The sequence below is a fragment of the Oncorhynchus mykiss genome, chromosome 3 (assembly GCF_013265735.2).
Source record: "Oncorhynchus mykiss isolate Arlee chromosome 3, USDA_OmykA_1.1, whole genome shotgun sequence".
Lineage (NCBI taxonomy): Eukaryota > Metazoa > Chordata > Actinopteri > Salmoniformes > Salmonidae > Oncorhynchus > Oncorhynchus mykiss.
Genome location: NC_048567.1, coordinates 6,154,392 through 6,177,995, shown reverse-complemented (window position 1 = coordinate 6,177,995; position 23,604 = coordinate 6,154,392). Strand labels below are relative to the sequence as shown.

At 42.9% G+C, this 23,604-nt stretch overlaps 3 protein-coding genes across 5 annotated transcripts in view; 1 reads left to right on the top strand and 2 right to left on the bottom strand.

Annotated features, from left to right (window-relative positions):
- The window catches only part of LOC110534148 (inversin), a 54,259-nt gene extending 50,925 nt beyond the window's left edge, over positions 1-3,334 (bottom strand). Inside the window, exon 1 of the mRNA XM_036966930.1 lies at positions 3,210-3,334. Within this exon, the coding sequence (XP_036822825.1) occupies positions 3,210-3,212 (3 nt within the window). The 5' untranslated portion in view covers positions 3,213-3,334. The remainder of the gene's footprint in view (positions 1-3,209) is intronic.
- Positions 3,335-4,599: 1,265 nt separating this feature from the next.
- LOC110535692 (endoplasmic reticulum resident protein 44) lies at positions 4,600-19,966 on the top strand. Its single transcript, XM_021620871.2, has 11 exons — positions 4,600-4,755; positions 8,507-8,579; positions 8,868-8,907; positions 9,159-9,274; positions 13,510-13,694; positions 14,036-14,151; positions 14,278-14,452; positions 15,593-15,704; positions 15,948-16,089; positions 18,236-18,338; positions 18,444-19,966. Exons 1-11 carry the CDS (start codon positions 4,699-4,701, stop codon positions 18,546-18,548), a joined length of 1,224 nt encoding a protein of 407 aa, XP_021476546.1. The 5' UTR covers positions 4,600-4,698; the 3' UTR covers positions 18,549-19,966.
- An 89-nt stretch (positions 19,967-20,055) lies between these two features.
- LOC110535756 (syntaxin-17) overlaps positions 20,056-23,604 on the bottom strand; it is a 28,690-nt gene continuing 25,141 nt past the window's right edge. For 2 of the 3 annotated variants that reach the window (XM_036966926.1, XM_036966922.1), the window contains one exon: positions 20,056-21,896. In XM_036966926.1, coding sequence (XP_036822821.1) covers positions 21,648-21,896 — 249 coding nt within the window. In that variant the 3' untranslated portion in view covers positions 20,056-21,647. The remainder of the gene's footprint in view (positions 21,897-23,604) is intronic. The other variant, XR_005040277.1, reaches the window with a different exon arrangement.

The following is a 23,604-nucleotide window of genomic DNA, read 5'->3' as shown; positions in this document are numbered from 1 at the left end:
GACTATACTTGTGTATGTGACATTAAAACTCTAAACTTGCCTCCCGGGTGGCGCAGTGGTTAAGGGCAGAGTCCCTGGGTTCGCGCCCAGGCTCTGTCGTAACCGGCCGCGACCGGGAGGTCCGTGGGCCTAGCGTCGCCCGGGTTAGGGAGGGCTTGGTCGGTAGGGGTGTCCTTGTCTCATCGCGCACCAGCGACTCCTGTGGCGGGCTGGGCGCAGTGTGCGCTAACCAAGGTGGCCAGGTGCACGGTGTTTCCTCCGGCGCATTGGTGCGGCTGGCTTCCGGGTTGGATGCGTGCTGTGTTAAGACGCAGTGCGGCTTGGTTGGGTTGTGTATCGGAGGACGCATGACTTTCAACCTTCGTCTCTCCCAAGCCCGTACGGGAGTTGTAGCGTTGAGACAAGATAGTAGCTACTACAACAATTGGATACCACGAAATTGGGGAGAAAAAGGGGTAAAATTTAAAAAAAAAAACAAAACTCTAAACTTGTTTTATTTTATTATCAGATCATGCCAGAATCCCCCCCCCCCCCCCCCCCCCCCCTCCCTTGGCTAAATAATAGTGAGGTCTTAGCCCTGGCACTGGATCTGTGGGTGGTACCACTCAGGCAGTAACACAGGGGGAGGGTTGCTGTGAAAATCACCCATTATATCACTAATGAGACAGCCCCTGGAGAGAGAGAGAAGCGGGAGAAAGAAAGAGAGAGAAGAGAGAGAGAGAGAGAGAGGGAGAGACAGAGAGAGAGAGCGTGAGAGAGAGAGACAGAGAGAGAGAGAGAGAGAGAGCTCGATCTCCCATTCCCCTCTGGCCTCTCTACTCTCCTCCTCCACCCTCAGAGTCTAATTGGCTAAAACTGTGATCTAATTAAATGTCCAATTAGAGTGCAGAGAGCCATGCCCGCCGGCGAATCAGAGCACAGGGACATAATCAGCTGGAAAAACAAACAAAAAAATCAATGAGAGAAAAAATAGATTGAGAAAGATGGAGAGATGGAATGAAGAGAACAGCATGTGACAGGGATGACTCTGAGCATACAGAGAGTTGGGATAGACTAAGGTTTAATATTATCCCAGTATTTTACAAATGTTCCATCCTGAGAATAAATCACCTTTCTCCCGGGTAACCCAGTATTTCCCTCCAAAACCAGAAGTGTCATTCTAAAGCATATAAAACCATCGGACAGAATGATGTGCTATTCTAAAGGTCAAATTATATACAGCCGTGTCTGACAACAATCAGATTAGTTTCCAACACCTCCAGGACCAACTCATCAAAAAGCCCCCACCCCATGGCCCAACAATGAAAATGAGTCCGATGTGCTCCTTATAGCATACAGGGTAAAAAGGAGCAGGGCCCGGGGGCAGGACATCTTAAATATACCGTATCTGGATTAGCTTGGATCCACATGAATATTCAAGCTAGATGCTACCTGAACAAGATCATACATTAAAGAAATGTTACACTACACTAAAAACATTTTATGAACCCAAGCCCAAAAAAGCCCAAATGATTATGCATTTATCCAATACATACGATAGGCTATACCGCACATTTCACTCTACAGAAAAACAGAAAAGCCCATAGATGTATGCTCTCTTGGGGAAATAAAGGAAACAAGCTCCAGTAATATTTTTGAGTGTGGACTGTATTTATGTACTGTATTGTATAATGGACTGAAATTACACAACTCTTTCAAACCATGAAAGGACATGTATGTACAAATGTATAGGCTAGAGAATTTATTTACATTTTGAGTAATAATAGGGCCTATTTTAGATTTGTATAATTAGAAGGCTGATGCATTAACTTTTCATAATATTTCCCCACATTTTGTGCGTATTAGGCTACCTCCTCCTTTCTCTATTGTTGCTTCATTCCTTCCTCGCTCTCAACAGTTAAATGAAATAGGTTTTGTTGTCCTTATCTTCATTATTGTAATGACATGTTTGAATAATATAGTAGACTACCAGAGAAGGATTACATGCGGCTTTCACTTCACTAGGATTGAATGGTAATGGGTCTGAATAAATAACTGCTTTAGCCTATCACCATCGTGCGTTCTCTTCCTTCTATTTAACATTCAGCAAACAAGAGCAAGCTTGCATCCCTCTTAGAATAGTCTCTTAGTATAAGTAATGCTGGAAAAAATGGCCAACAAGCTTTTCTAGCTTTTCCTGGGACTCCACAAAAGTTAAGGAGGAGAGAGGACAACAATCTTGAGGACGATCTATTTTGGATGCAATTTGAATGGAATTGATTGAAAGAGATAAAGACTTTAACAAAGAGTGCCCACTTCCGCACTGATTTAAAGCAAAGATATTCGAGTGATAACTGTTTTAAAATTCTGCAGCTACAAAAAAATATATGTTTATCTATACAATAAGGTGACCCCGAAAGCCAGATGGAGATTCATATTAATCTATCATTCAGATGTATTAGGTCTAATATTACTGTACCATAGGCTATGTTGAAGCAAATTTCCCTCTCTCAAGAAAAAAAGTTACAGCTGATGAGATGATACATGCATTCATTATGAACTGTGCTCCATACAGCGCTCCCCCCACCCTGAGAGTTAATTACTGATCATGCAGATAGGAGAGCACAGAAGGCCGTAGAGAAGCCGTAGAGAAGCCAGATAGACACTGCATATAATTTAACAGTTCCATTTCACATAATGCTGTTCATAGAAATAATGTATTCGAATTTACCGGTTTCTCACAGTTTTTATCCCGGGAAATGGGAGTGAGTATGGGTGGGAAATCTCGGTAACCCGGTTCCTGCTATTAAACCCCAGTATAGACATGAGAAGATCTGCTTATAAAACATTATTAATAGTTCAGCTATTACAGTAAGCACACACACACACACACACACACACCTGTCTCCATCTATGAGCTGCTGACACAATGGGAAGTGGGAACCCCCTATGGACAGCTTTACCACATCAAATATTAATGCTGGGATTCAATTCAACATTTAATCTACTTAACAATTATGAAATACACACACACACCGCACACAGTCAGTGTCGCACACACACACACACACACACACACACACACACACAGGCAACGAAAAACATGGTTATACACGACCCCTTAGACAGTAGTGAGAAGGATAACACTATGGTCACATTAGAATGAATCATTGAGAGAAGGATGTATGCGCTGGTGTGTGAGTGTATGGGTGTGTGTTTTGGACTCTTACCATGGCAGTGCTAGGGGGAGGCCTCAGCAGATGTTCCCCAGCTCAGTGCATCCTTGGTGGGCATGGCTGCACGTCCAGGTCCCCTGCCTGCCCTGATCCTGGATCCTACAGAGAGAGAGAGAGAGGATCTCTCACACTGAGACCTGCCCACCTGCTCACAGCAACGCTGCCAACATACACAGACACCCTGCCCGCTCTATGCCAACTACTGTGCTCTATGATAGACTGTTAGAGCAGGAAGAAATGGACAGAGACAAAGAGAGACAAGGTGATAGATAGATAGATAGATAGATAGATAGATAGATAGATAGATAGACACTCTCTGCTACATCACAACTGCTCAGAGACAGTCCCTGTCTTTCTATCCCACAAGTCTCTTGTATGTCCACTTCCCATCCAAACACGCTACTCTGAGAATTACATTTTTGTATCAAACAGTGTCTGCTACCTGTATGTTGTTACACCCCTTAAAAAAAATATTTCAGTTTTGAAATTGCAGTTAAAGAGCAGTAACTACAGCCGACTGTGGTATGTTGGACGCTGCACTCTGACTGTTAGTTTATGGACAGAACATCGGGAGTCTGTCTACTGGATACACAGTCTACCGTTGTTCTGTCCCAAAACTATCTGACTGTAATATTTGTTCTACTACTGTAGTAACTTGTGAAGTGTTAAGTAATAACTGTGTAATAAGTAACACAACATACTGAATTATTTCAGTAATTTAGCAGTTGTTAGAAGAAAAAAAAAATCTTCATGTTTTAGCCTCGGTAAAGATTTGGTAAAAATACACAAAACAACAAACAGCTGGAGAGTCAATAACAGACGACAGTTGATATCCTGCATGAATCTGTGTAGCTGCCATGGCTTTATGCAGGCGAAAATATTAGATTTAGATTAGATGAGTTTATTGGTCACATGCACATGGCAAAATCAGCATGTCATTAACAGGTCAATAAGAAATGACTATCGGTGCATTGAGTTTGATATTTAGCTAGCAGGGTAGCCTGCATAACTAACGTTAACGATGATGCAACTTACCTTACTCTGTTTGAAATCATGGAATAATTGAGAAAAATATGCATTTAGCAACTGTCAACATTAGGAAAATGAATGTATATATTTGTAATAGTTATTTGTTCCTCTGATCAGTATATTCCTGACTCTCTCACTTTCTAACGCTATAAGTTTTGTCCAAGAAAGTGTTCCGTCAGACCACAAACATCTGGGTCGCAAAATATTTAGAAAAATACAACTCCCATTTCCAATTCTTCTACCCTCCAAAGAAATACGCCATACTTGTAGTTTTAAGCCTTATTGGGAATCATTGCTAAAGAAAATGACAAAACTACTACTCCCACAAACCACGTTAAACCCGGAAAGATCGCTCACGTTACCGTGGTCACCCATCCGTTTCCTGCCTCAGCAGCAGAGTTGTATCGGGAGACAGGGAAGACCGAACAACACCATAACCTCAACCAACTCTACAATGAAACTACCACCAATAGTATCCTCTCTCGAGGTCGGCTTTTTCACGATACTGCTGGTAAGGAACTTCGACAGCTAACTTACACGTCCTCGTATTTGAAGTGCGGTCGGTCTGGCTTCACAAACAGTTAGCTAATATTATAATTATGGGCATTCGTTTTTCAAAGTGATAGCTACTTTTGTCAATCACAAAATAAAGATGTATTGAACATGAATATAGCCTTACATTACTGTACCTAGCTAACGTTAGCTGGCTAAAATAGCTAGTCGGCAAACCAGGTTAATTGAGATCAGCTAGCTGGCTAGCTAAGCTTGGTAAGGTTAGTTAACTGTTAGTTAGCCATGTAGAGACATGAGTCATGACCCTCCTTTTCTGTGATCACTCGCCTTACTCTGCCATGTTATGTTAGCTAGCTAGCTAACAACTGTGCAAGTCCAAATCAGTATCTTATTCTAGATGCATGGTGAATCTTAAATCCACGTATTGTGTGAGCTAACGTTAACTATCAGACTTGGCTATATTTGCTGTTAGTTTAACTTACCTAGCTAACTAGCCAACAGCTAATGTTGTAGTTGTCTTGCTTGCTAACATATGTAGCTAGCTAGCCAGGTCGTGGGACGGTACCACAAGTTAGTGAATTTAGCCACAATCGTGTTGCGGAATGATGGAGCCGGTTGGTGAATTCCTCTGTTGTGGCTCATTCCTATTGGCTGACAACCCGGAACTGATCAAGCTCTGTTCTGCTGCTCGGGATATCGGCCTATTACAGTGTAAACTTTCTTTACTGTCAGTAAGGGATTTGAACTAAGTCATACTTGTTAATCAGCACGATTATAATCCAGAAACTGGAAGATGTCTGTATTCATACATTTTTTAGGGAATAGGCCTGTCTCGTCACCGTGACATAGTTAAACCAGAGACAGTGGCAACATTTAATTACTGAAATATCTCTTGTTAAACTGAAGCTGTTGTCGCTCAGCAGACATACAGACGAGTGTCACAGCCAGGCTGCTGTGAGATGACCTCACTATACGTAATACCACTAGTCCTGTATTAGTTGACCCCAGAAATAGTGTGTGTACATTTTGTACATACAACCACATCCGCCACCACTCAGCCTTCTCTCTAAAGTGCTATATTACAACCCACAGTAAAGACAGCTTCTCCTGTTAACACAGACTGTCACCTTAAACACATTCTGTACACACATATACAGTGCCCTCTGTAATTATTGGGAAAGTGAAACATTTCTTCTTCTTTTGGCTTTACACTCCAAAAGTTTGGATATGAGGGTATTATATTTGAGAGTATTTTCATTTATATTGGGTGAACCGTTGAGAAATTACAGCACTTTCTATTCATGGTCCCCTCATTTTAGGGCACACACAGGTGTCTGTAATCATGGCCGGTGTGGCCTGATATCATTGGTTAATTCTCATATATAAAAATAACATACCAAAAACATGAATGGATAGCATTCCATTATAGATACAATTTACCTACCTAGGCCTACAAAACATTTACAATAGCAAAATCACAAGAATGGTTTCAGATCAAAGTCTACGTTGAAACCGAGAGGAGCAAGGGTCTTTAAATTAAAGATCCAGACAGCCTCTCGTTTAACAATAAATTATCGAGGTCACCCCCTCTCCTAGGGAGGGTGACATGTTCAATGCTGATATAACGTAGGGACATGCGCCAAATACAACCGGTGTAGACCTTACCGTGAAATTCTTACTTACAAGAACTTAACCACACAACTACTGATCACTACTACTGACTACACCCACTGACCACAACAACAAAACAACTGACCACAACTACAGGCCACAATCATACAACTACTGATAACAACTACTTACCAAAACAACTAACAACTATTGGCCAAAACTACTGACTACAACTACTGAACCCCACAACAACACAACTACTGACCAAAACCACACCATTACTCACCACAAAACTATGGACCACACAACTACTGATTACAACCACACATTTACTGACCACAACCACACAACTACTGACCAAAACTACGGACCACTTCTGACCAAAACATCCCACAAAAGATACTTACCAAAACTACTGACCACAACCAAACAACTGCTGACCGCAACTACTGACGACACAACTACAGATCACAACTACTGACCAAAACTATTGACCACTACTGATCACAACTACTAACCGCACCAACTAAACTGACCAAAACCACAAAACGACTGACCAAAACTACTGAACCACACATCTACTTATCAAAACGACTGACCAAAACTACTGATCACTATTGACCACAACTGCTGACTAACTACTGACCATGACCAAAAAAATTATCACCACAACTAATGAACCTCCCTACCACTTACCTAAACTATTGATAAAAACCACACAAGTACTGACCACAACTACTTACAAAAATGACTGACCATTACTGAATGTAGGGACATGTGCCGAATACAACCGGTGTAGACCTTACCGTGAATTGCTTACTTACAAGCACTTAACCACACAATGCAGTTCAAGAAATAGAGTTAAGAAAATATTTAATAAATAAAATAAAGTAATTTTTAAAAATGTGTTTTTTAAAGTTACACAAGATATTTACATAACAATAACAAGGGGGTACCGGTACCGAGTCAATGTGCGGGGATACAGGTTAGTCAGGGTAATTTGTAATGTGACTATGCAAAGATAATAAACAGCGAGTAGCAGCAGTGAAAAAAACTAATTGACAGGATGCTACTGAGACGCTGGTTTAGAGGGATTCCCTTAGTATTAATACATGGGAATGTCCAGGCCATGCTTAACTTAGCCCCAGTCTATATCCTAGCCACAGCCCTGTCTTCTGTCCTAAGTTCAACTATCAGTCTAGTGACTGGCTCTTGTTGCTGTTTTTGTGTGAAGTTATTGTTATGGTGGTAGCAGAAAATTGGATTGCGCTGTCATAGGACTCGGGGAAAATGCTTGCTGAGATACAGAGAAATACGTTTGTTCTTCCAGGGAATGTGAGACTCGGCAAAGTAGAGCATCTCCAGTAACACCACTCTCTGTCAAAGATGGTGGATTAATGAAGATGTCTTACTCGGGCCGTTTACCATTGGAAAAAATTGTCACAGTTCCAGTCTGCTTAAGGAAGGGGTGGCTATCCCATAGACACATGCGATAGCAGCTGAGTCTGGTCTGCTTAGTTCATGGACTGTATATGAACCAGAAAATATTATGCAATGTGATGTCTCACTTCTACTTCTTTCTCTGCCTCCGTGTCCAGTGTATGACACTGTCCTGGTCGCTCTAGTCCATGGGGAAGTTTGACTTTGACCCTGAGAACAGAGTCCTCTGTTCCACATCACCTGTGGCGTCAACGTCCATCAGAGAACTGAGATGTCTGGATCTCAACAGGACTCATATGGATGAATTATACATAAATAATAAAAAGGGAGGGAGCCAAAGAGAGAGAGAGATGGTTTCTCACCTGTTTGCCTGGTCTGGAAACAGCAACAAGGGAATTCATGGAAACCAATAGGACAGCAGATTTAGAACTTCTTCCGTTAACACTGCATGTGTTCATGCAGAATATGTTTTCAGTAACTCTAAATCCCCATCATAAAGAACCCAAGCAGACTGGTGTAAGCCCCATCTTCACCTGGTTAGGCTTCAGTGGTCCCCAACTGTGAAGCCTGTTGACTCTGAAGCTGTTGAATCTTAATATTCATCACCTGGTTGTTTTTGGACTGTACTCATGTCACATCTGTGTGAGGGACAGGTTCTAGCCATATCATCGCATTAACCCTTTCTTCTCCGGCTCTAGGTTACTGGTCTCTCCACTCCAGGCCAGGCTGAAATTACCAGTCTAGACACAGGAAACATTGAAGACATCCTCAGTAAGACATTATCTGTGACAGGGTATAGAGACATCTCTGTGGTTCTCATCTATCCCTCTTTCTCTCTCCATCTCTGTGTCATTTCCTCCCTCTCTCTATCATCTCTCCCTGTATTGCTCTATCTTGTGTTGTCTCCTTCCTCAACGCTTGGTGGCTGTTTGACTGTATGAATAACACTAATGATTCACCCACGAACCTCCCTTGCCTATGAGTATGTGTAAATGTACTTCCTGTGTGTTTGACGTTGTTGTAAAACAGTGGGTGTAACATGTTTTTTTTCCCTCACAGACAATGCTGGAGTGGCGTTGGTTAATTTCTATGCAGACTGGTAAGTGTATTAGTTCTCCTGTGAACATTTGTCCTCTCCTACTCAATTGTCTGTTTGCATACATTTTCTTTGTGTCCACATCAGGTGTGTGTGATGAATTAGAATTCCAACATGCTTTAGTGGCATCATGGCTGGAGAGTAATGCAATGTGGCCAAAGCAATTACAGTATGACAGTTCCTCCAAAGGGTAACAATATAAAATCTCATTTGATAAGCAAATTATACCCACATTCTCCCCCCTCTCCTCCCAGGTGTAGATTCAGCCAGATGCTCCAGCCTATCTTTGAGGAGGCATCGAACATCGCGAGGGAGGAGTTTCCTGATGTCACTCAGGTGGTGTTTGCGCGCGTTGACTGTGATCAGCACTGTGAGTGACACGCTCGTACACACACAGGGTTTTAATCCGTAATATAACTTTTGGTTTGCCCAAACTCTGTAAAGTAATCAGATTACTTTTAGTTCATTTTACGTTACTTTCCCCTTAAGAGGCGTTAGAAGGAGATTAAAAAATTGATGTTGCATTTTACTTTATGGGTTATGTAGGCTTCTTCTAAATCATTGCTTTCTACTTCAATACAGATAATCATACGATTAGGCTATATCTTTACATTGAAATCCAAAGTCAGTCAGATTTCCGGTCATTCCAATTCATGTAATTCTCTTGATCTTCAAGAATAGGATATAGCAATATAGATAAGCCAAATTGTTTAACCTGAGCATGACCCCAAAACTAAGGACTTGTTAGCCTATTCTGTTGTTTAACCTGAGCATGACCCTAAAACTAAGGACTTATTAGCCTACTCTGTTGTTTAACCTGAACATGACCCCAAAACCAAGGACTTATTAGCCTACTCTGTTGTTTAACCTGAGCATGACCCTAAAACTAAGGACTTATTAGCCTATTCTGTTGTTTAACCTGAGCATGACCCTAAAACTAAGGACATATTAGCCTACTCTGTTTATGATTTTGTTGTCATTGAGGACTGATTGGGCTCATTGCTTCAAGTTGAAAAGGAAATTCTGCTCTCATGGAATGACATGCTTTGAGCACTAACGAAAAGTGCGTGTGGAAAAATGAATACCAAATGCTGCATTTGGTATAGGCCTATTGTTTAAATTTTTGTTGGTGACACTCTGATATCTCTATCATTTGCGGCTCTTTAAGTTGATCAGAAGTGTGTGAAACTTGTTTTTGACAGCATGTGGAGCACAATACCATGGAGGATTTTAGATTGGAGGAGCCGTCAAACGTTTATTCCACAGACTGTGATCCACACTAAGCAGCTGCAAGAGCACATTTTCACTGGCTGTCCACTGGTTGCAACATTCATTGATAGGCAGCTTTAACGTCTTTAATTCAACCATTATTGGGTTAAAATACACATGTTCGTTTGTCCACAGCCATCCACAACAACCACAATCCGTGAGGCGCAAATAGCTAAATGAGAGAGCAGCAGTGTAGATATCAATAACACTAGGAGGTACGACATCCTTACCTCCAAGTGTTTATTCAAGTTAAATGTATAATCTTTGGATGCCAACAGCAGTAAAATCAAAATCACATTTTACTTGTTACATTTTTCATAAACAACAGGTGTAGAGCCATCATTGGCAACTTTAATAAATGGATCACTAGTCACTTTAATAATGCCACTTTAATAATGTTTACATATCTTACATTACTCATCTCATAAGTATATACTGTATTTTATACCATCTATTGCACTTTCCCTTTGCCACTCGGTCATCGCTCATCCATATATTTATATGTATATACTCTTATTCCATCCATTTAGAATTGTGTATATTAGGTAGTTGTTGTGGAATTGTTAGATTACTTGTTAGATATTACTGTACTGTCAGAACTAGAAGCACAAGCATTTCGCTACCCTCGCATTAACATCTGCTAACCATGTGTATGTGACAAATAAAATTAGATTTGATAGACTAACAGTAAAACGCTTACTTGTGATCCCTTCCCAACTATGCAGAGACAAAAATAGAAAACAATATATAATAACATAAGGAATAAATCCACAATGAGTCATGATAACTTGGCTATATACATGGGGTACCAGTACTGAGTCAGGATAACTGGGCTATATACATGGGGTACCAGTACTGAGTCAGGATAACTGGGCTATATACATGGGGTACCAGTACTGAGTCATGATAACTGGGCTATATACATGGGGTACCAGTACTGAGTCAGGATAACTGGGCTATATACATGGCGTACCAGTACTGAGTCAGGATAACTGGGCTATATACATGGCGTACCAGTACTGAGTCAGGATAACTGGGCTATATACATGGGGTACCAGTACTGAGTCAGGATAACTGGGCTATATACATGGGGTACCAGTACTGAGTCATGATAACTGGGCTATATACATGGGGTACCAGTACTGAGTCAGGATAACTGGGCTATATACATGGCGTACCAGTACTGAGTCAGGATAACTGGGCTATATACATGGCGTACCAGTACTGAGTCAGGATAACTGGGCTATATACATGGGGTACCAGTACTGAGTCAGGATAACTGGGCTATATACATGGGGTACCAGTACTGAGTCATGATAACTGGGCTATATACATGGCGTACCAGTACTGAGTCATGATAACTGGGCTATATACATGGGGTACCAGTACTGAGTCAGGATAACTGGGCTATATACATGGCGTACCAGTACTGAGTCATGATAACTGGGCTATATACATGGGGTACCAGTACTGAGTCAGGATAACTGGGCTATATACATGGGGTACCAGTACTGAGTCAGGATAACTGGGCTATATACATGGGGTACCAGTACTGAGTCAGGATAACTGGGCTATATACATGGGGTACCAGTACTGAGTCAGGATAACTGGGCTATAGACATGGGGTACCAGTACTGAGTCAGGATAACTGGGCTATATACATGGCGTACTAGTACTGAGTCAGGATAACTGGGCTATATACATGGCGTACCAGTACTGAGTCATGATAACTGGGCTATATACATGGCGTACTAGTACTGAGTCAGGATAACTGGGCTATATACATGGGGTACCAGTACTGAGTCAATGTCCAGGGGTACGAGGTAATTGAGGTAGATATGTACATATAAGTAGGGTTAACGTGACTAAGCAACAGGGTAGATAATAAACAGTAGCAGCAGCATAGTTAGTGTAAAAAGGGTCAATGCAGATAGTCCGGGTAGCTATTTGGTTAACTATTGGCTTGGGGGTAGAAGCTGTTCATGGTCCTGTTGGTTCCAGGCTTGGTGCATCAGTACCGCTTGCCGTGCGGTGGCAGAGAGAACAGTCTATGATTTGGGTGACTGGAGTCTTTGAGAATTTTTATAGGGTCTTCCTCTGACACTGCCTTGTATAGAGATCCTGGATGGCAGGGAGCTCGACCCCAATGGTGTACTGGGTCGTACGCACTACCCTCTGTAGCGCCATGTGGTGGGATGCCAAACAGTTGCCATACCAAGCGGTGATGCAGCCAGTCAAGATGCTCTCGAAAGTGCAGCTGTATAACTTTTTGAGGATCTGAGGGCCCATGCCGAATCTTTTCAGCCTCCTGAGGGGGAAGGGCCGTTGTTGTGCCTTCTTCACGACTGTGTTGGTGTGTGTAGACCATAGGAACTTAAAGTTTTGGACCCGCTCCACTACAGCCCTGTCGATGTGGATGGCAGCGTGCTCGGCCCTCTGTTTCCTGTAGTCCATGTTAATACCTTATTGATGTGGAGGATCCTGAAGCTCTCGACCCGCTCCACTACAGCCCTGTCGATGTGGATGGCAGCGTGCTCGGCCCTCTGTTTCCTGTAGTCCATGATCAGCTCCTTTGTCTTGCTCTTAATAAAGCCTTGATTTTTTTGTTGCAGTCGCACCATTAGAAGGACTGTATGCTACAAAAGCCTATTCCTGCAAACTATCAAAATGCATTTGGTGTGTCATCATAGTGGTCTTTGATTTGTGGTCCAACAAACTTAAACTGTTTTTTCAACGTCGTTGAGAAAACAGAAAGGTGTCATCATCCTTTCTGAATTTAAAAGTTAAGGAGTTTTCAAAAATCTGTAATTTGATCACAATATTTTAGCTGGTAACGGATTGCAGTTACTTTTTTTGTAATCAGTTACTCCCCACACACACACACACACACACACACAGACGTTTGATAGGCACATCCTTTGAGATAAAGCAAATTAAAGGGAATTATTGATGACCTGCAAACCGTTTGAAGACTAATGACAAAATTGCTGCTGCCTGTGAAGACTGGAGCTTAGAGACACCCTGCAGTGAGACTGACACCTGCCAAACACACAGCACTATGAGAATATTTACTCTCACTGGGGGGCAGCTTTCATCTGAGGGATCAGGGGCTGACTGACGGCTGTGTCTTTAGACAGCTTTAAACACCCTCTATCTGTCTTTTACTCTTTCACCTTTTTTCATCCATCCCCGTTTCTATCCATCCCTTTCTGATTTTCTCTACCTGCCTCTTTTCCTTCATTCCCCTTTCCTTTGTCTGCCTTTCTCCCCTTCTACCTCATTCTATATTAAACTCTGTCTTTATTCACCCCTCTCTCCCGCTCTCTGTCTCTCTAGCTGACATAGCTCAGCGGTACAGGATCAGTAAGTACCCTACGTTGAAGTTGTTCCGTAATGGTATGATGATGAAGAGGGAGTACAGGGGTCAGAGGTCAGTCACAGCCATCGCTGACTTCATCCGCCAGCAGAAGGTCGATCCCATTAAAGAAATACACAGTCTGGAGGAGGTCAACACTGCGGATGTGAGTATCAGGCACACACAAATCAGTGTTTGAAAATGTAAAAGGTGTGCCTCAGGGATCTGTTCTAGGACCATTCCTAATCTAAATATTGAATAATAATAATTTATTAAATTTGTACAGCGCTTTTCATTATCCAGAATAATCTCAACGTGCATAAAAGTAAAAAATGTAAACCAAATAGAAGACAAAAAGACAACTATACAGGGCAACTGACACAAATAACACAGCTGATGGGACACCAAGGACATATCAACAGAAAGCCTCCTGAAGATTAGTATATGACTCTGTCCTCAAAAATGAGTTGGTACTGAACCAGGAAAAATGTCTCTCTCTCTCTGCAGAGGGACAGGCGTAACATTATTGGTTACTTTGACCAGAAGGATTCTGAGAACTACCACACGTTTGAGAAGGTGGCCAACATCCTCCGAGACGACTGTGTGTTTCTCGCTGCCTTCGGGTGAGTCAAGCCTCTGCAGACCAACCACTGCACTTAGGGTCTACGAAACATTTATAATATAGTTTATATGTTTTTGGTCTGGCATTTGAGTAATCTTTTAATCTTTCCTTTCCTCTGTCCCTCCAGTGACGTGTCCCAGACAGAGAGGTTCAGTGGTGATAATGTGATCTATAAACCGATGGGGGAGACTGTTCCTGACATGGTGTACCTGGGCTCACTAACCAACTTTGATCTCACCTACGCTTGGGCACAGGACAAATGTGTCCCTCTGGTCCGCGAGATCACCTTCGAAAACGGAGAGGTGCGTTCTCTCTACCTCTTTTTCTTCTCTCCGTTTGATCCAGTCTAAATTAAATCATTTAGGTTTTGGGCTAGCCCCGGTCTACACACAGCTGGGGGGAGTCTTCCAGGTCTGGCCTGGCTTCTTCCCCTACAGCAGCCCCATCCTAATGCAACAAGGCATAGACACACAACTGAATCTCCCACTGACCCGTTAAGGCTTCCGGAAGCTTCCCAGCCGAAACAGTTTCTGAACAGTTTGTGCATACATTACATTTTGTAACTTTTTTGTTCATTTTGGACCCTGGCAAGGGTTTTATCTGCTGTTTTGGGCACACAATTTTTTTAATTGAGGCATTCCGAAGTCTGTAGCCAAAGTCTACGTCCCCTAGTCACAGATTGGTCAACAGTAGTGCCTGTTGTCATTCAACGAGATGACCCGTCCTCATACTACACCAAACATCTTAGTCAGATGCAAAAAAATATATATATATATTTTTGACCCCTTTTTTTCTCCCCAATTTCGTGGTATCCAATTGTTAGTAGCTACTATCTTGTCTCATCGCTACAACTCCCGTACGGGCTCGGGAGAGATGAAGGTTGAAAGTCATGCGTCCTCCGATACACAACCCAACCAAGCCGCACTGCTTCTAAACACAGCGCGCCTCCAACCCGGACACCAGCCGCACCAATGTGTCGGAGGAAACACTGTGCACCTGGCAATCTTGGTTAGCACGCACTGCGCCCGGCCCGCCACAGGAGTCGCTGGTGCGCGATGAGACAAGGATATCCCTACCGGCCAAGCCCTCCCTAACCCGGACGACGCTAGGCCAATTGTGCGTCGCCCCACGGACCTCCCGGTCGCGGCCGGTTACGACAGAGCCTGGGCGCGAACCCATGCAAAATTGCACAACTAAGATCTCCTCTGCAAAAATGTCAACATTAATGACAGCTTTCTTGAGTTATCTTAGATTAATTCTGACTATTGAAGAAGTGTATAGTGGCGTCTCAAAATGGACAAACAGTACTATTTATTTTTTTCTCATTTTTCAAGCGAAGGTCTTTTAAGGAAGTATGCAAGCCCATCGTTTGGTTCGGCCAAATGAACTGAAGCATGCTGACGCCTTCACTCTTCTTCCTCTTCCCTGTGTGTGTGTTCCAGGAGCTGACTGAAGAGGGGATCCCATTCCTCATCCTGTTTCACGTGAAGGAGGACACAGAGAGCTTGGAGAAGTTCCAGCACGAGGTGGCACGCCAGCTAATCAGCGAGAAAGGTAGTGTGTTTGTCTTAAAAGTCTGTTTGTGGCCCAATCATCTGGGGAAATAACAGGGTGTGCCACAGAGTTCAGTGCTGGGACCATTGTTACTCTCTTGTTCTATTTATTTGTGTTGTGTTTTCATCCCAGCCAGGGACAGAGTTGCATTATATTTGTTAGATAACCGTACTATTATAGTCATGCTAATCTCTTCTTAATAAATAATATAAATTATATTAATAACTATCCCCTCCTGCCTAGGATCTATAAACTTTCTGCATGCGGACTGTGAAAAGTTCCGTCACCCACTGCTGCACATCCAGAAGACGCCAGCAGACTGTCCTGTCATTGCTATAGACTCCTTCAGACACATGTATGTGTACCCTGAGTTCAGAGACATTGAGTAAGTACAACCTCTCTACTTTCTTTCAACTGTCTCTGGTTGAATTTGTATTTTTGAACTCTTAGCCATTGGGCCAGCAATTTAGGGCACCTTGAGTGGTTCTCGACCGGTTCCAACCGACATTTCTGTGTTCAGCATGATCTGTGAATGATGCAGCATCAATGCATGTAAACTCTGTGAATGGTCTGGTTGTCCCGCTTCGAACGCCGTCTCCGATGACATGCAGTATGTGAAATCTGACACATCATTTACATGGAGAGCGACAGGTCACATTTTCTGGCCTGTCCAGACAAAGGATAGATTTGCTCTGGCTGTGGAGCTCGCAGCTCCAATTGTGATACGGCGTATGGAACGTTTGTCAGACCATGAGACATTAATTGTTCATCCAAAAGTTTATATCCTTGGTATGGCTTTCTTGAAACCCAAAAAATATAAATGCAACAATTTCAAAGATTTACAGTTCATATAAGGAAATCAGTCAATTTAAATTAATTAATTAGGCCCTAATCTATGGATTTCACAGGACTGGGAATACAGATATGCATCTGTTGGTCACAGATACCTTAAAAAAAAAAGGTAGGGCTATGGATCAGAAAACCAGTCCGTATCTGGTGTGACCACCATTTGCCTCATGCAACGCGACACATCTCCTTCGCATAGAGTTGATCAGGCTGTTGATTGTGGAATGATGGCCCACTCCTCTTTAATGGCCGTGCCAAGTTGCTGGATTTTGGTGGGAACTGGAGCACGCTGTTGACATCATCAAACTGCTCGCACACACAACGCCATACACGTGGTCTGTGGTTGTATGGCTGGTTGGACATACTGCCAAATTCTCTCAAACGACATTGGAGGCAGCATATGGTAGATATTTTAACATTCAGTTCTCTGGCAACAGCTCTGGTGGACTTTCCTGCAGTCAGTGGCCTTTTTATTGCCCCCAGCACAAGGTGCACCTGTGTAATGATCATGCTGTTTAATCAGCAGCTTGTTATCCCACACCTATCAGTTGGATGGATTATTTTGGCAAAGAAGAAATGCTCACTAATAGGGATGTAAACACATGAGCCTTTTGTGGGTATGGAACATTTCTGAGATATTTTATTTCAGCACATGGAACCAACACGTGCTGCGTTTATAATATTATTCAGTGCAGAACCTCCCCCCCCCCCTCCCCCCAGTTTAGACAGGACTTAAGACTCTTATGGGTTAACAAATCAGTAATGAATGATCTTTGATGGTGTTAATGGATTTTAACAGTTGAATTGTGGTGTTTTTACATAGTCTACAGTTACATTAACAAATGACAATGCTATTGTTTTATTTGAAATGCATTTTCTTTTGTATTCTGTTACCTTCATAAACACAGCCAAGTGATTCTTTTTGCGATAGCATATATGAAGTGTATTTATTAGACTGTTAGAATGTTGATGTCCAAAAGGCTCGTCATTGGCTTGAGGGGTTGTCCCTCGAGGCCAGGCTTTTCTAGTGTTCATTTGTGTCTGACTTGAGTGACAGTATTTGAGATGGCTCATTATTGTTGTCATTAGATTATTTAGATCTGTATGTTGAAAATCTGCATTTGTCAAATATAATACATTCCATTACAAACACGCACGCACGCACACACACACACACACACACACGCACACACACACACACACAGTCCACAGATTATAATAGAAATGTCACACCTTCTAGATAATTCTTCTATTGACGGCCCTGGAAACCGGAGCTAATGTGACATGACTTGGCACGTGCAATTAGTGTTAACTAATCGAATGTAATTTCATCTAATCTATTTTACCCCCCATCTAAACCCCTCCCCCACCACTCCCCCTATCACCTCTGTGATCAGACAGACAGAGCCCTGAGGTCTGACACCCGCTTCAACTAATTACATTACATCACATTCACTACCACCTCCTCTGGATGTCTGTGTTTGTGTTCTCCCTCCCTCTGTCACCGAGATCAAATTATTTCATTAACTGTGTGTGTGTGTGTGGTGTCTGCAGCCACCTCTAACATGCAGAGACAGCTTTGATATGGGACCAGCTCTGATGTGATATCAGTTTATGACCTTCTGTCATTAACCACACTTCAATAATGTCATTGGTAGACCTAATGATTATATTAATGTGTGTAGGATCCCAGGGAAGCTGAGGCAGTTTGTTCTGGACCTCCACTCTGGGAAGTTACACAGAGAGTTCCACCACGGCCCAGACCCGACAGACAGCACACCTGGACAGGTCAGAACACCAAGCAGACTCGTACACTGTCATTATGTGTGTATAAAACGGTATCATTGCAGTAGTAGAGGGAGGTGTGTGTATATAAATTTGTTATTTCATCAGGAGGAGATCGGTGAGGTGGCCAGTAACCCACCAGAGAGTTCCTTCCAGAAGTTAGCCCCCAGTGAGACGCGCTACACACTCCTCAGGGACCGTGATGAACTGTGACCTCAACGACTTTACCACAACCCTGACCTATGACCCACGACCCCATGGCATGCCCCGGAGTCAGTGTCCAGAGTCAGGACAGGCCAGCGGGATGGGACAGCAACACCCCAACTCACCCCCAACACCCTTAATGGAGAGAGAGGAGGAAGAGAGGATGAGGAAGACCAGAGAGTAGGTTAAATCCAGGACAGCCGTGTTGGAATAACCTATATTTTCATAACTCTTACGTGTACAATTTTTTTATTTTAGATAAAAAGGATGAAACCAGAAGAAGAAAGTGGTGTGGGGTTGGGGGGGGGGGGATTAGGACAAAAAAAGAAGCAAAGCGTTTTAACTTTTATTTTTGGAGCTTGTAAATAATAATAGTGTTTGTGCTGAGTGAGCGTTGGTCTTTGTCATCCTGATCTAAATTAAAAAACAATTTACTTTAGGTTCAAAAACATGTAGCACCCTTTTTTTTGACGAGTGAGATCCCTTGCTCCGGTTGTTCAGTCTCATTACGGTTCTTATCTGTGGGTAGTCCAGCTCAGTCCCGTTTGAGTGAGAGAGGGTTCTGGTCCTGGAGGACTACAGTGTCTCGGCTGCATCTTAATAGTTCACCCCCCTCTCCTCCTTTCCTTTATTTAAACTGATGTGAAAGCATATTTCTGGCAGGTATCCACCATGCTGCTTCCACCTATCCTATGATTTGAAATAGGATGAGAGGAGATGAGGAAAGGAATACATTGTAGAGTATTGAGATGCAGCTTTCCTCTCCCTGGTACTAAACTCATGCAACTGATTGGCCAGAGAGCCTATTCACCTAAGTCACGTTCAGGAGGCACAAAATGTTTATAAACAACGGAGGTACTACCATAAACTGTCCAATAGTTAAATGTTTGTTTCCATTGTCTGTCAGAAAAGCATTTTCTTCCTTTTGTACTTGAACGTGCCCCAGATCTGCAATACTGACTCAGACGGTAGTTCCTAAAGGCTGAGAGGTGTCAGTCAGACACTGCTGCTCTAGAGGGCAGGAGGGGAACCTCACACTGAAGGAGAAAAATCAGACTCTGGGCTGCATCTCAATCCTCTGCAGTGTCTTCTTCTCTATCTGCACTGGTCTGACACAGACCAGGCCACGCCCACTTAGCAACAAGTCCAGGTGACAGCAATATGGAAGAAGCTGACCTGGAAAGTATCCTTATTTCACCTGTCACTCAAATCAGTTCAGATGGAGCAAAGAAATGAGACGAGGAGTATTGAGACGCATGCTGTGTGTTTATTTATAGTACTGTGTGTACAGTCCCTCCCTAGAACCCAACAGTACCCTGATCTGACCAATCACGAAGGGAGGGTTAAAGGGGGAGAAATCTCATTTCTAAATCAGTCATCTCGGAGAGGGAGAAAATAAAACAAGTAAATGAAACCATTTTACAGGATGTTGTGTGTTGAGTCTGTTTGTTCAGTTCTACAGAGAATACTCTTTACACACACACACACACACACACACACACACACACACAATTCCTTCATCAGAAGCAGATTTTATTGGTTTTCTTTGGCAATATAAAACCCCAGTAAATCATCACATAGATTAAGAGCATCCATATTTAGTTGGTTCCGGTCTGAGTTCAGAGGTCATCTACTGTTGTAGTAGATGACATCAGTGTGACCCGTTTCTCTTGTGGCACTTTTAAGAAGGAACACTTTGGCCTCACTCATCACAACTTTCTACCTGGTACACCCAGGACAGCTGTGTTTATCCTCCTAACCTTTCTCAATCACAATCACTCACTCTTATTCTCTGCTCCCCAGTCTGTCAAATTGACACATTCCAGTCTGTCAGAGGGAGCAGGCCTCTCCTCTCCAGCAGGGTTCAGACCAGGACACAGTCTTGACATTTACTGCTGTTTATACCTCCCTCTCTCTTCTCTCCCTCTGTTAATGAGCTGTATACTCTAAGCAGAGCAGCAGACATATTGGCAGACTCAGATAAACATCAATAAGTTCATAAACTAGAGAGATGGGTGACTGCTCGACCCAGGCAATGTCTGGCTTTGGCACAGTGTGTATTTGATAAAGACTGAGGGAAGTTAAGACAAGTCCGTCCAAGAAACACATAATAACATGACTTTAATAAAACTACCGTCTCTCCGTCTGTACTAAAAGGCACCAAACAGCAGGACTTATGTTACAAAACTAGGCAGGCTGTAGTGTTTGCTACTAATAATGCACATCTTTTCATAATATATAATCATACACTTAAAGTAACTGTGCAGTGAAAGTTCTGTAATCTCATACCCAAATAATGTTGACTCATCCTATACTTGTATTTGTGGCCAAAATATTAATTGTAGAAAACAAAAAACAAACTTGTATCTCAACTTGCCGTCATCCTAAGGAGGATGAGCTGGCCAATCAGCGATCCACTCACATGAATATTTTTAAGATCAGTATACGCCCACACCATTCCAACACAGAAAAGCTGCTTTTTAACATATTTAAAAGGTTTTGGAAGGAAAACTATTTCATTTATATTGTAAAAATGTGTAGCTCATATTTAATAGAAATCTGGAAACACTGGACAGTTACTTTAAAGTGTTAAATACAAAGCCAACAGACCCAGCATATATACATACATCACACTCAACTAACACAGCATTCACACCTCCCTTTCACACTCAGGTCCTCAAGGCTCTCCTACAATGTTTAAAAGTCTTATTGATTGGGAAGTGGTAGATCCCAGTGGCAGGCTTCTCTTCACAGTAGGCCTCTCTTGACAGACCTCTCTCCTCCGTCTATTGGCAGCGAGAAGGAGGAGGAGTTCCTTATTACCACAGTAAAGAGAGCAAATCTATTGGTCAAACAACTGATTGTTAGAGTGGACAGCCAGTTAGTCTGAGGGATATCTAGGTTGAGTTCCTACCCGACTAGATGCACAGGCGTTGCATTGCATCAACCAATGGTTGTGCGCCACTTCAACTGTGCATCAGATTGCTATATCATATGATGTGGTTAGCTGATATATAAGGTCTAGCATGCGTCTGCAATATAGTCGGGCAGTACCAGGACCAGTGTAAGCTTCTGGAGGTCAGAGGTCCCTTCACGACCAATCAGAGGTCACTTGTCCTTGTCCAGCGGTGGTTCTGGTTCCGTAGGGGGTGCAGTGAGCTGGTTCATCTGGGACTGTACTCTAGCTCTGCGTTTCTTCTGGACCAGGTTCCCCCCTGCAAACCCCAGAGCCCCCCCTCCAAGCGCTGCTGCCACCCCCGCTGCCTTGAACCCCACCAGTAGGCCCAGCGGCCCACCCAACACCCCCCCTAACACTGCCCCCGCCACGGGTAACACTGCCAGCCTGTAGCCCACCGCCTGGAGAGAGGACAGAGGGATAGACGAGTCACTACATGCATTGACAGTCTAGGTTTCTTTACTTTTTATGCCAATAAAGATTCTTAAATTAAATTAAAAAGACAAGGAAATAAGAAGAAACTTTGCTTGGGACAAATCAACGCACACATAACACACACTCAGGGGGGTTATTCCTTTGATGTTCTAAGACACACAGTCAGCGAGAAGTCTTCAGATCTACCTGGCCTTTCATGATCACACACACACACACACACACAAATGTACACACACAAACAGCAACACATGCGCACACACCATCATCATCAAAGCTCTACAGTTGAATTACCCATGTTTATTAAAATAGGAGAAATGAGGTGTGTGTGTGTTTATTAATACTGTTATCTTCAGAGAGGAAGATGCTTCTTTAGACTGATTGCTGTAAATGAGTGACTCCTCTGAACATTCCGCCACACACACACACACTACCCCCTCCCACGGTTGATTAACAGATTAACAGTTTAATGGCTCCAGTTCAAACGCCCTCCCACCCCCTCACCTCATGGCAGCGAAGGTCATTTTAATTAACCAGAGGTAAGTTGAAAGTTCAGAGTACAGAGTGTTGGTAAAGCAGGGGTGTGTGTAATGGCACCTGGCCTGATGACAGATGACACACACTGCTGTGTCTGACACCTCTTCTATGTACACACACTGCTTCTAAAGGCCTCAGCATGCTTCAGTTGGGCTGACGCCTAGCCCATCGAGTGTGCACACATACTCCCTTAAAAGACCTGAAAAATGAGAAAAAAAAGCAGCAATAGTACTATTTGTCCATTTAGAGATGCCGTAGCCAGAATACACTTCCTCAAAATAGTCTGAATTAATCTAAGATAAATCTGTCACTAATTTTGACATGGAGATCAATTTTACATCTAACTAAGATGTTTGGTGCAGTATTTCTTAATGAAAAAATGTGCATGAAAATGAGTCATTTCTCATTGAATGACAGACTTTATTGAAGAATCCCTACTGTTGACCAATTACCGACGAAGGAGCGTAGACTTCGGCTTTGATCTTCGGGTTGCCTAGCAGAAAAATAAGTCCAAAACGTCTAACCCAGACAAAGCTGGGCCAATTGTGCGCCGCCCTTTGGGACTCCCGATCACAGCCGGTTGTGATACAGTCCAGGATCGAACCCGGGTCTGTAGTGATGCGATGCAGTACCTTAGAACGCTGTGCCACTCAGGATCCCTTAACAGCACAGCCACACCCTAGAATATTCTGGACCTCAATGTGGGCTCAATCCCAGTTCAACTTAATCAATTAAGGAAGTTGAACTGAGTTGAAGTTCCATTTATCAATCAAACCATGAGGTGAGAGATGGTACATTTACACTTAAATAAACCACATTTTAAATAGTGATATTTTGGCTGTAATTAGACTTAAAACGGGTGTGTACGCGGAGCGTCTGTTCAGCCGTATAGAACTCACACGACATACCACACTGAGCTTGTAATATGTCTGTGGGTATTGAGCTGCCAGTCTGACTTTATTCTGAGGGTGTGTGTGTGTGTGTGTGTGTGTGTGTGTGTGTGTGTGTATTGAGCCAACAGTGGGAGGCCAAACGCTGCTACTGAAGAGCTATTAAATAGCCCTTCATACCTCTCCTCGCCTCCTGCACCCACACACACACACCTTGCACTCTCCATTGACAACACCCCCTACTCAACCC